This window comes from Bemisia tabaci, chromosome 6, assembly GCF_918797505.1.
Source record: "Bemisia tabaci chromosome 6, PGI_BMITA_v3".
Lineage (NCBI taxonomy): Eukaryota > Metazoa > Arthropoda > Insecta > Hemiptera > Aleyrodidae > Bemisia > Bemisia tabaci.
Genome location: NC_092798.1, coordinates 27,482,286 through 27,495,121, shown reverse-complemented (window position 1 = coordinate 27,495,121; position 12,836 = coordinate 27,482,286). Strand labels below are relative to the sequence as shown.

Genomic DNA, 12,836 nt, shown 5'->3' with positions numbered 1-12,836 from the left:
CGCGAATCGTTTTTTCACGACCCCTGAGATCCTCAATTATTCCGTAAATGTTTAAAAGGTGTTTTCTAAATTAGCTCGGGGCTGTTTGATCCTTGATCGCAGCGAATTGAATTAAAAGCTGTCCGCTGAGCGCATTTCGCTGACTCAACCTGAGACCATGATTGGGAGAGGTAGAATTAAAGTCATTGAAGCTATTGAAGCGTGGGCTCTTAATAAATTCAATTATATCACTCGCCAGCTGGAGAGAAATAAGTGAATTTAACATTCTAGCGTGAACGGCGCGGCGATAGACCGGCTTCAACCTCAGTCTTGAGCGTGCAAATCGATCTCTCACCGTTCGTTAAGCACCCTCGACAACCGAAACCCATATCCCTTTCAGTGTTTGCTTTTAGGATGGCAACCGTCGACCGACCTGAGCACTACTTACAGCTCACATTACACGGGTGCACGTTGGTTTACTTTAATTGTTAATGGATTACTAAGACAACATAAAATGAACGTTCATAAAAAGAGCTTCTATTATGTATCTCGATGAAAATATTTGCACACAACGCATCTTGGGCCGACTAAAATGATTTTTGATAATTTGACTGCATTTTGCAATTGAGTACTATACTCTGCCATGCTGAGGAAGAACGCCGTATATGAACATTCGAGAGTTGTCAAATTTCCCTTGGTAAAAAATATATTTTTGACATAACATTCATGCATATTTTTCATTGAAATTCTCAGATATTTTAGATTAAATTGCGTAAAAAATGCGTTATGTTCTCATAGGGTAATCTAATGGCCAGCACCCAGAAGTAGCATTGGCCCCCGGATTTCAAGGAGTTTCACTACGCGTATGACTACATACAGACACTACCAGATGTCTAGTACTGCCGACTAGATTTTCTAGAAGAGTGTATATTGAAGGCTTCTTAATTTGTTCCTATATACTCAAGGCTTTCTTTCAGTGTATTGTGCGAGACAAGATAGATGAACGGGGAGACCGCTGCAGCGGGCTGATTATTAAAATTGATAGACAAAGCTATAGACAAAGAAAACAGAAGGGATATCGAGAGATCATATTGGTGCAGGCAGGTGGTTGCAATGGACAAAGGAGGTAGGTAATAGACAACCTAACGGCAACCCACGAGAGACCCTATAGTAAGTCCATTATTTTCTCCGTTGGTCTATAGGAGCCACCCATTTCAACCAATAGGATCGCTCCATGCTCCCTATATGTCCTCTATGTCCATAGCTTATGTCTATCATTTTCAATAATCAGTCCGATGGGCAAACTAACATTTAATACTGTCAAAATCACCCTGTCACCAAGATTCAAATTCGTGACAAAACGATCAGTGATTTCTGATGGCGCTATCTATTAGATCCCGGTCAATCACCTCAAGTTCTCCATATCATCGATAACCACCCTGCGATGCTAGTATTTACATCCACACGACTAAGAGTCATTTAACAGGAGTCCAGGAGGGAGGGGCGGTTGGCTGCCAATTCGGTTCGATTTCCTACAAGCGTGTTGCTTGACCAAATATTTGATTTATTCGACCGAAACTTTCCTTTTTTTCCCCTCGCTCCGGGTAAACAGCAAGCAGCGACGGCGAATTAGAGTCTAGATAAACAGTTCGCTCTAGCTTTCGGCAAGTTTCCGGCAAAGTTTTGTTATTAGACGGGAGGCGGGCCGGGACGAGCGGTGACCGTGGCATCATGTTGCCGGACTGGACGGGACTGCTTTCCAAATTGCGGTGTTAGCTAAGGGTAATTTCGCCCAATTTGACAACGAGGCTAGGGTCACGTGACGGCTCCCTTAAAATAGCAAATTTTGAGTCGGACTCATATCTTTGTATCTTCGGCACTGCTCTCTGCTTCCTCGCTTTTAATCTTCTCCGAGTTGGATCTTCCTCGTATGTTGTTGCCAAATGGTACAGAGAAAAAATCATTAAAAATGTTTTCAGAGTGCCGTAGAGCCTCTTAAGGCCGTCCCTAAATTTTGTAACGCTCAAGGGGTCTTCACCGGCGTTACAGGGGGTGGGCGGTATAGAGCGGAGCGTTACTTAACGAGTTTAAGTGATTTTATTTCGAATTTCTGTAGAATTTATCGTTGGCTTCAGAAGTTTTGAAGAATATTGAACGCATTTTCTGCAATACTTTCCCTTTTCCTCACTAAGTAGAAACGCCAATCCGTTCCACACAAATTTAAGTTGATATTTTAGTATAATTTTTATCAAAATGGGGAGGTCTGGGTAAGCGTTACATAATTTTTCAGGGGGTCAAGGAGCGTTACAGGGAGTAGGGCGGTTTAAAAAATCGCAAATTTAGCGTTACGGGATGGATATGGCGCGGGCGTACGGATGGTTATTTTATAGTAAGAGTTAAGACATGTGGAATCCATGTCTTTTTGGCTCCTAGATTTTAGGCTCGCATGGTAGCACAGACGAAACGAATACGCACTTTTATCGGTTACAAACTCGGGATGGACCAGAGGGTTAAAGGTAGGACAGGAAATAATCGAAATAAGAAAAGTAACTTGGCGGAAGAACTATCGAATGAGTTTACCAAAGACAACACAAAACGTTACTAACTGTATAATATTTCTGCCCGTTCGTAACATCCTAGAACCGAGATGTCTTCACTCTCCCTATGAATGGACAGTGAAATATACATATTGAATAACAGGATAGTAGAATAGTGTTGGGTTCACGCCACGACATCTGAAAACAATAGAGATAGGTTGATCCTATGGTAAGTGCCAACGGTGAGTATAGTACTCCACTACAGGAGCAAAATTCATTTTAGGACGAGGACAGTTGGTTCATATTGTTTCTTATGGGATTTACTTTTTGGAGTTTAGTCCGTAATAACTGGAAAATTACAAAGTTAAAAACGAAAGAAAATCGGATGAAGTGGCTACACTGCTCAGTCAAGAGGTGACCCGCGGCTAGCCGGTACACTTCATTTTAATCATTTAATCGTTTAATCGCCTCAAGAAAATAAAACATCCCTTTCGGGCTCGCACTTCTGACCATTGGAGCGTTACTTGCGTTTGGTAGAATGTAAGTGGCTCATTTAAACTCGGCCATTCCTCAGACCTTTTCAACTCAAAGGCTGAGTCCTTTGCCTTTTGCCTCTGTTGACTTTCGTTTCTTTCACTTTATGCCTAAGCCAAACCTCCCGACCCCGGCCGAATTTCTCAGAACAACGAACGTGCATTTCTGTGACAATTCCAATGAGGTTCCTGTAACAATAAGCTACGCCCAATCCGGGGGAGTTACGGAAAACATAGTCATAATTTTTAATCCATGATTCAACTATGGAAAGGATGCTCTATAGTGCCATATTTTTGGCTAACTTTCCCAGAGGATAAAGCATCTCGGAATAATGAAGCAACCCAATTTATAAGTATTAACTCGATTGTGATTAAGTGATCCCACTGGAAGAAACTATGACTGTTTTCTTCCTGGATGATGTAAGAGGCAGTATGTATTTTTCAATATAAAAAAAAGACATAAACTTTTGTTAAAGAAATCTATACAACTGTTTATATTTTAAATAATTAACGAAAAATCCGTGAAAAAAAGACGACTGATGGACTAAAATTAGCTTTAACAATTCAGAGGAACGGTGCTCGCCATCGAAAAGGGGTCATAGCTAGTCGAGTACATTTAGTTAAAGATAATTTTGATAAATTGGAATAAACTCCAAACTTAGAAATCCCTGTACGTATAAGATATTAAAGAAGTAGCACTTAAATTACCTCCTTGCACCTACACGCATGAATATATAAGAGAATTTAATGAAGGGGGTAGTTTCCTCGACCAGAAGAGGAAAAAAATCGCAAAGGTTTTCTCAATTTTCTGGGAAGATAGTTTTCCATTAGAGGAGGACAGTTAGAAGTTTAGCACAGCTCAATCAAGACTCCTCTCGTTATCATGTCGCCCGCTAAACTTGTGCTAAACTTGCTAACGTTGACAGAAAAACAAAACTTTGTTTTCTTACATGTTTTGTCGGGCGTAATTATTCTGTTTTACTTATTCAAAACTATATTGCGTGAAAAACTTTAAAACATAGATGGTTCAATACACGTCGCTGAATGCTACTGAGTAAAGATTTCTCTTCAACTTTTAGGTTGGATTGATTTTGTTCCTTGCGCGGAGTTTTAAATTTCAACGGAGGCGGGCTAAGCACCATGTATCGTTTGCGCGCTATTCCGGGTGTGAAAATGGCTGACGAAAAAATGAACGTCTAAGACACGCTTTGATGGATACATATAGCTTTACACTTATTCGATCCGGATTACTTGCTGAGCGAGCGTTTACGCATTTGTCGAACAAGCTCCTAAATTACCTTCGATTTTTTCAGACTCGGGGGGCGGGCGAATGCTGATGAGAAGACGTGTTTCTAGGGGTGGGTTTTAAACCGAGGATGACAGGGGGAGGAAAAGCATACCGGCGCCAGCCCGATCCGTAACTTACCGTCCCGGCCGCCAGATCGCAGTCTAAAATTCCCTTTTCTACCGTGATAAATGACCGAGCACTTCCTATTAATGACCGTAATAACAGGGTCTTGGGTGGGAATTTAATTTTTGCTAAACTCTCAGAGTGTGACATTTTGCGCTGTAAAAATGTCCCAACCTGATATATAATACCATTTAACGGTCTAAATGCTAAGAAATGCAGTCTTCTATCATAAGGTGAAAGGAGTCCGTATCTATCAAATTAATAAGAGACTTGTTTCGATCAAAAGTGAAAATACACCTTTTGCCGTATACCAGTCTTAGTTATTTGTTCGAAATTGTTTCTAGCGTCAAATCTTTCAAATTTTTCTGTCCGTTGAAAAGACCAATGTGAAGAGGAATTAAATACAATTAAAAAAATTATGAGGCGCATCTTATTTATATAGTTCCGTTCCACTTGATTCATGTCTATACATACAGTTCTTTTTAACGTTAACACATCAATTTGGTCTCTCTTTATCTCTCTCCCCCCCTTTTCTCTCTCTCACTATATTCTTTTAAATATAAAAGATTTGTATCATACTGGAAAAAAAAAATCTCCGGCCGTGGAAGTCGTACTTACGGGCTACATAGACATGTTTGTATACCGACCGCGTTCCGGACTCGGAGACTTAAAGTTCCGGGCGTCGCACCCGGAGGAATCGAAGCTACTGCTTCAGCACCCGGGACTTTCGGCCACCGATCCCGGAACAGACGGTATTTCGATATAGCCCGTAACTTTTTTTTCAGTATTATTTTCGTATTATTTGTTTCTTTGACCAAAAATACTCTATGATTTCAAATTGTCTGGCAGCCTTGTTCCTATCCAAGGCATAAGGGAAAGTTTTCTCGTCCTGGGCGAACTTGTATTTTACGTTAAATTCTGTTCAATGTTTTAACGAGGACTTTGATCCTCCATCATACGCGCGTAGGACCCTTATTATCAATCGCCCGCTCCCGTCAGGAGCCATTCAGTGTCGGCGGGTGTAAATGCTTAATTTATACGGTTTGTTTCCGCCGTGCTAAGTGACGGGCAACGGCGAATCCGAGTTTACAACTTGCGAGTGCCGCTTTTACTTGAATGGATCCGATTCTCGTAATGGGTGCCATAAATTGGTGCGGCCATTCAGGATCACTGGGAGAGTGTTTACTTCTCGTAAATATCAGGAAATTCGGTGCGCTGACGCATTCCTCGGTTCCGCTCTCGATAGTTCCACTTTTTCCCGGCGGCGCTGTCAACGGCGTCTCTCATTCAAAGAGTTGTGCTTCTCTCGAAGTTGGACGTCCTGATTATCATTATCCTATGCACCTCATTTCACATTAAAGTGGATTTGAAGTACTTCTGAGGTAACGATTTGATGATCGATATGTCATCTGATAATGGAGATGTTGCATGTGTGAGGAATTTGCGATTTGACTCAAAAGTTCTTGTGCTGAAACACGAATGAGAAAGAACCACGATGATGCCACTGGTTTTCTCTGATTTCAGCTCCCAAGCTCAAAAAAAGCTCTCAAGTTGAGGTCAAAATGGAGGGGATATCCCACGCTATCCTGAGAGTCCACCTCTACATCAAGACGAACTCTCCATGCAAAGATAGGGAGCGAATACATTAGCAGGGATGCCGTGTTTTCAGTCTTAGAATTCCCAAATAAAGTGGCAGCCCTGTCAATGTATTTGCTCCCTATCTATGCATGGAGAGTTCGTCTTGATGTAGAGGTGGACTCTCAGGATAGCGTGGGATATCCCCTCCATTTTGACCTCAACTTGAGAGCTTTTTTGAGCTTGGGAGTTGATTTCAAAGAAAACCAGTGGCACCATCGTGTTTCTCGCGAACTTTTACGTAAGAATCAACAGTCAAATCGCAAATTCCTGACACATCCAACATCTCCATTTCTGGATTTTAGGAACCGATGAATGACTCTACAGACGAATCACCGCAACTGGATTTGGTTAATGTTATATGTATAGGTGACTATAGTACCGTTGTTGGAATTCGGACCAATCAGAATCCAGTATCTAATTCTCTGATTCTAATTGAAGACAACGAGCCGAATCCCGAATTAGGGTAATGACAGCGCGCCAAATGGCCAACGCAACACAACTTATTCTACGATACAAAATATCATACAAATAATATAGTACAAATACACAAAAATATGTGCATTTTTACACTTTTTTTTTTTTTTTTTCTGCTGGTTTAATGGCTTCGTGTCTATTGCACCTTCAGCCAACTTTAGACAATGTTTAGTGTCCGTAGACATCAGGCTCCATGCTCCAGGCTTTTCTAATTTTCAGGGATTAGGGCCGAGGAGAATCTGTTTCAGCAGATCTACTCGTCAATTCCGTGAAAATTAGACGCCACCACCGGGATTCGAACCCGGGACCTATTGACCTAGAGTCAGACGCGCTGACCACTATAGGCCAACCTGGCCGGCCATTTTTACACTTTACTGCATCTTCTTCACCTCATTACGGTTACTGTTGCTTAGTTGTTGTTTTTGTGGCACAGAACACAGCCAACTTTTTGCGATACTCTCTCAGAACGTTATTTTAAAATATATTTTTTTTTTTTTTATAAAATGGTTTGTATGAATACACAAAGGTCTACAGTATTATGTTAATGGAATCAAGGAAAAAAGTCACATCTAAATTGCGGTGTTTCATAATCTCATATTTTGTTTTAATTTTATGGGAAAGGAAATCAAATAATATCCACTCAAATTGACTATAAGTTTGTAGTCCAAAAAAGTCCTCTATTAACATTAATGCTCAAATTGCACCTGCGTCAGAACAGAAGTATATCTGTGATAAGGTAACTGCAATCTGCCGTTATGCAAAAGCGCAATAAAGTGTTTAATATGTTTTCATTTGAAACCTGAAGACACCGAGGCAGAACCATCCTACGTTTTTCTTGAAACGATGAAAAATCCTTCAACTTATAGGGTATGCAATTTCAACCAACAGGGAGCCCGATAAGTTGCCTACACTGAATTTTGAAGGAATGTCATGGAAGTTTCAGAAATATTCAAATACGATGAACAGATTCAGTTAATCAATTCTTATCTTACCATAATAATTGAGTATATTTGATTGCATATGCCCAAAATTAACCGCTTCCAATTAGTTCTATAATTACAATTTAAAAACTGACTTTATACCATTTTTAGATTCTCAGAAAACAATATTGCAGTGGATCACAGATTAAATCAGCCAATAAGCGTTTGGTTTTCTTGCTTTAATCACAATTTAGAAGGAGGTATAGGATCACAAACATGATATTTTTATCACATTTAGCCGCATTGTCGTTATGCTCCCTTACATTCCGTCGTTTCCTTCACATAAGAACGTAACTCCATTCCAAGGTTGCAAAATTGACTCAAACATTAGAATTTTTCAAAATAAAATAACTGTGCAATTTGTGTACAAAATTTTGCCGATTTTGATAAGGGGTCCGAAGAAAAATCTGAAATTTTCAGTTAAGAACGTTCATTAGTTATCTAGTAAAAATTCAATTCGCGAATGAAAATTTTGAAACTCTGTCCTACAGTTACGTCCTTTCGACAGAGAGAAGGCGATTTATGGACGGCCCTTAAGGGCTCCTATGCCTAATGCGATTAAATTTAAAACTGGATATATTTATGCTAAATGGAACTACATCACACGCAAACCCTAGGCACCTAGTTCCAAATATGTACACCAAAAAAAAAAATGCGACAAAAATGTACTGCACAACTTACTGCCATAAGAGCGGAATTTCCCAACCGTGCACGCTTGTTCTTATTTTTTTGCGTGATATAACTCAACTGAAAATTTAATTTTCTCTAACCCGTTATTCATTATCTCTGTTTCAGTGACGCTTCCTAGCCAAGCTGCACCCGGAGCGATCGTCTCGGCCGTTCTCCTTGCTCTTCTTCCAACCACAAGCACCGTCCTCAGATAGCTCAACTGCCACTAAATCTTCCTGACGCTTATTCCCGATGTCACAGCGCGCGAGTCTGATCCATGAAATGGAAAATTAGACTTATGCTAACCGAAATTTTCCTCATTTAGGGGCTGTGATCCTCATCGAGTATTTTGCAAAAGCACTCAACGGTCCAAGGCCCGACTTCATAGTCCACGGTGATTCCTCATTGGCGGATCCAGCAAGTTGGCAACATTGTTTTTCTCCATTTAAGCCTATGGAAATATATCGATTCTTGGAAGGGCCAGGTGCTCCGACAAGAATCGATTATTTAACATAGGTTTAAATGGCGGGAATCCGCTGTTGCCAAATTGTTGGATCCGCCTCTGTGATTCCTCCCATGGAATGAACAAGCATCGATATATCGAAAAAATTTCGCCAAAATAGATCGTATTCGATACATCAAACGGGTAAGATTGTATCGATTTAGATTGATTCCAAACATAAACATAGCCTCAAAAGTCAATTTAGTGATAAGACGGGATGGATTTTTTTGTGATAGATTTTTGATTCGTATATGAGTGCTAATTGGCCAAGAGTAGTGAAATTGCTGCGATATTTCTCATTCTTAGCTTCTCTGATTAATATCCTAAAATTGTGGTTTGAATTTATGTTCTCTTGTTTTGAACCAAACGATACATCGAACTATTATCGAATACGATCCAGCTTTGCGCTCTTTGTAAAAACAGAGATATAACAGTGTATAGAAGCGTACTTCAGCATTCTATTGGTGAAAAATCTCTGCCAAAAACCCTAAATTAAAGCCAACATGAGACTTAACGCGAATCTTCCAGTTCGATTTGACTGATCGGATGCAATATTTCGAGTTTGGTCTCATACGACTTTAATGAAGCGTTTGTGGGAGAAGTTTTCACCAAAAGACTGCTGAGATATGCTTCTATGCTGCTGCTTTCTCTGTTTTTACAAAGAGCGAAGGGCTAAACTCGTATTTTAGCGAAATTTGTTCGATTTTTCGATGTTTGTTCACTTCCTTGGAGGAATCACCTCAAGCAGCTCCTTTCCCCAGGAAACTCCACATGATTTACACATATACATTAAGGGTAAGGAGGTCTGTAAATGTCACGACTCCTCAATAATTCAACCGTTAAACTTTATAAATACATCCTTGCGAGGGATTACAATGATTTGTCCCTACAAAAAATGTAAAATAAAAAATGAAAAAATTGATATATGTTATTGTAAATATTTTAGGCTGGGCTCGTACTTTCCTTAAAGTTTCTCAAGATTATGTAATAGTCCGGGGGCATACGTGATCCCGTGTGCAGATTTGTGAAGGCATATTGTGTGATACATCAATCTCTTCGTTTTGATGTCTAGAAAAAGAAAATCGATGATGGCCATCTCAAATTTCATACAAACCCCCCCAAAATCAAGATGGCGGCCAAAATGGCGGTTTTGGGGTAAAAAAATTTAAAGTTTGCAAATACGTCGTGTCGGGTATCGATTCTTATGTATTTTTGATCGTAGAGTCCGAATTTTCAGTCAAAAGTTAGCTCAAAGGTCATTTTCAGGCCAAAATCCAAGATGGCGTCCAAAAATACCTCTTACGGGTACTAATTTGCCTATTCGGGTCTACATGCATTGTGAGGTATCAATTATTAGGTTTTCAGGGTCGTAGAGTCCGAAAATGAGGTCCATTTTCCACTGCGGCTCTCAAGAAGCCCTAAAATCAAAGATGGCGCCCAAAATGGCCGCCGGTCTTGCGGATGAAACTGCCATTTAGGGCAGCTATAACAAACAATACGTTCAAAATTAAGTTTCTTGGGTCAAGAAGTTCGAATAGGAGATCAGATGTTTACTCCTACAAAAAATTAAGCCTCCGAATCGAAAATGGCTGCCGACATTGTTGCCAGTTAAAGGCGCAGACCGGTAAATGACTGATATTAAGGGATTTGCCGAAGGAGGGGTTTCGATAAGGGCCGTTGTTGGGCCCATACCCTGAAATTCTTCAATTTTACGATTGTTTGCTCATTTAAAGTCTAAAGTTTGCGGAATGTATCATGATTTGGTCATTTCCGGTCTATTTAGGGGTCTAATACCGGCCTAAACATGAGACTAAAGGCCGATTTTGGCGAAAAATGCGGGTTTTTTTACATTCGACGTGACGCTGTTTCATAACGATCCCATCATCGGAGGAGATTGTTGTCCTTCAAGTACGTTCATTAAGGATGTAAGATAGTCACTTTGCCCAATTTTCGTTGATGGCAAACCTTGCGCTCAGAGTTAAAACGATCTTCTTAGAATTTTCTTGTTTTTCATCATTATTTAAAATGGCATAAAAAGGGCGACTCATCTTAAACCAGAAATAGATTCCTTGGTGGAAAATGTACGCAGCTGGTCATAACTGTCCTCCAAAAAATTAATGGATTAAAGCCTCCCCCCCCCCAAAAAAAAGGAAAACCTGTGTTGCCATATTTTATTGCCTAACATCACAGAAAACCGCGTGATTATTTCAGTATTTGGAGGCTGTTCTTCGTAGAGCACATTTAGCAAAGCTCAAAACCCTTGATTTTTCATACGTTACGATTAGTGATTATATAAATGCAATTATCCATCATTATTTTGTTTATTACATGTATGTATTTATAGAGACTCTTATCGTGGCGCGGCATTTCCACATATCATCGGTAAAAATCGAGAAAAATGCAACATTGAAACGAAAATGAGAATTCTACTATCATCGCGCTGAGAATGTTAGCCTTATCCAAAACTAAAAATTCATTGCAAGAAAAGGTGTAATATTGGTTAAAAGGCAAAACGACATAGAACATGGTCTTATCCGGGTGGTATTACCTGTGCAAAGTGGTCGATAGAGTCGTCAACTGCTGAGCTCATATTGCATCTCTCATTTGGTGCCTCACTCATTACAGACATAAGTCTGAGCCAGAAAAACTAAGCGTTTGCTAGATTAACATGCATGCGTCATTTCTCTAAAATTATGAAATGGCAGCTCCAAACAGGAGGTTTGATGCAGGAGACTGGGAACCTGATGAAGAAGCAACTGATAAGGAAGCTGTCAGGTGGCTGGGCAGAAGTGAGGGAAACCAGGGTTTCAAATTATTTTTAGGAAGCAGAATTCTGATCGATCGTAGGCAATAAGAATGGCGGGGGGCAAGGATTGTCAGGGTGGTGAAAAATCAGCATTAAGCACGTGATTCTTCGTGATTCTGACACATGGCTTACTTTTTTTTCGGATCTCAGATCACGGTCAATGATTCAAAGTTGCACCTTCGTTTGTAAATATCGTGTACAAAATTCGTAAGATAATGGGCCACCTACAAGCCCAAAATTTTAAAGCAATTATCACTAACACAAAATATAATCTACTTGCATCTCTGAATACTGTAATTCGAGTCTTACATATTTATTTCAAAATGCGGATATTCCGAGAAAGTGGCTGAAATCCTCGGCCAACTAGGATTTTTCTCGATTTTTACCGATGATATGTGCGAATGCCGCGCCACGATGGGAGTCCCTACAGATACTTACTTGTAATAAACAAAATAATGATGGATAATGGAGATTTCGCATGTGTGAAGAATTTGCATTTGACTGTTGATTCTTACGTAAAAGTTCAGGAGAAACACGATGGTGCCACTGGTTTTCTCTGAACTCAACTCCCAAGCTCAAAAAAGCTCTCAAGTTGAGCCCGAAATGGAGGGGATATCCCACGCTATCCTGGGAGTCCACCTCTAAATCAAGACATACTCTCTATGCAAAGATAAGGAGCAAGTACATTCACAGGGCTACCACTTTATTTGGGGACTCCACGACAGAAAACAATGTACAGGTGGACGCTTAGGATAGCGCGGGATATCCCCTCCATTTTGGTCTCAACTTAAGAGCTTTTTTTGAGCTTCGAAGTTGATTTCAGAGAAAGCCATTGGCGCCATCGTGTTTCTCGCGAACTTCTACATAAGAATCCATAGTCAAATTGCAAATTCCTCACACATGCAACATCTCCATTGCATTTATATAATCACTAATCATGCGATCGTAACGTATGAAAAATCAAGGGTTTTGAGCTTTGCTAAATGTGCTCTACGAAGAACAGCCTCCAAATATGAGATAATCACGCAGTTTTCTGTGATGTTAGGCAATAAAATATGGCAACACAGGTTTTCCTTTTTTTTTGGGGGGGGGAGGCTTTAATCCATTAATTTTTTGGAGGACAGTTATGACCAGCTGCGTACATTTTCCACCAAGGAATCTACTTCTGGTTTAAGATGAGTCGCCCTTTTTATGCCATTTTAACCCTAGTCTGCCTGAGCCTCTGAACCAACGAGAAAGCCTGAGCGAGGTCAATTTGACCCCAGCTGAAAATCAATTACTTAGCTATGTTTTTTCAATGTTTTTAG

At 40.1% G+C, this 12,836-nt stretch overlaps 1 protein-coding gene across 1 annotated transcript in view; it reads left to right on the top strand.

Annotated features, from left to right (window-relative positions):
- LOC109033622 (uncharacterized) overlaps positions 1-8,532 on the top strand; it is a 248,803-nt gene extending 240,271 nt beyond the window's left edge. Inside the window, exon 7 of the mRNA XM_019046321.2 lies at positions 8,348-8,532. Coding sequence (XP_018901866.2) covers positions 8,348-8,436 — 89 coding nt within the window. The 3' untranslated portion in view covers positions 8,437-8,532. The remainder of the gene's footprint in view (positions 1-8,347) is intronic.
- The last annotated feature ends 4,304 nt before the right edge of the window (positions 8,533-12,836 follow it).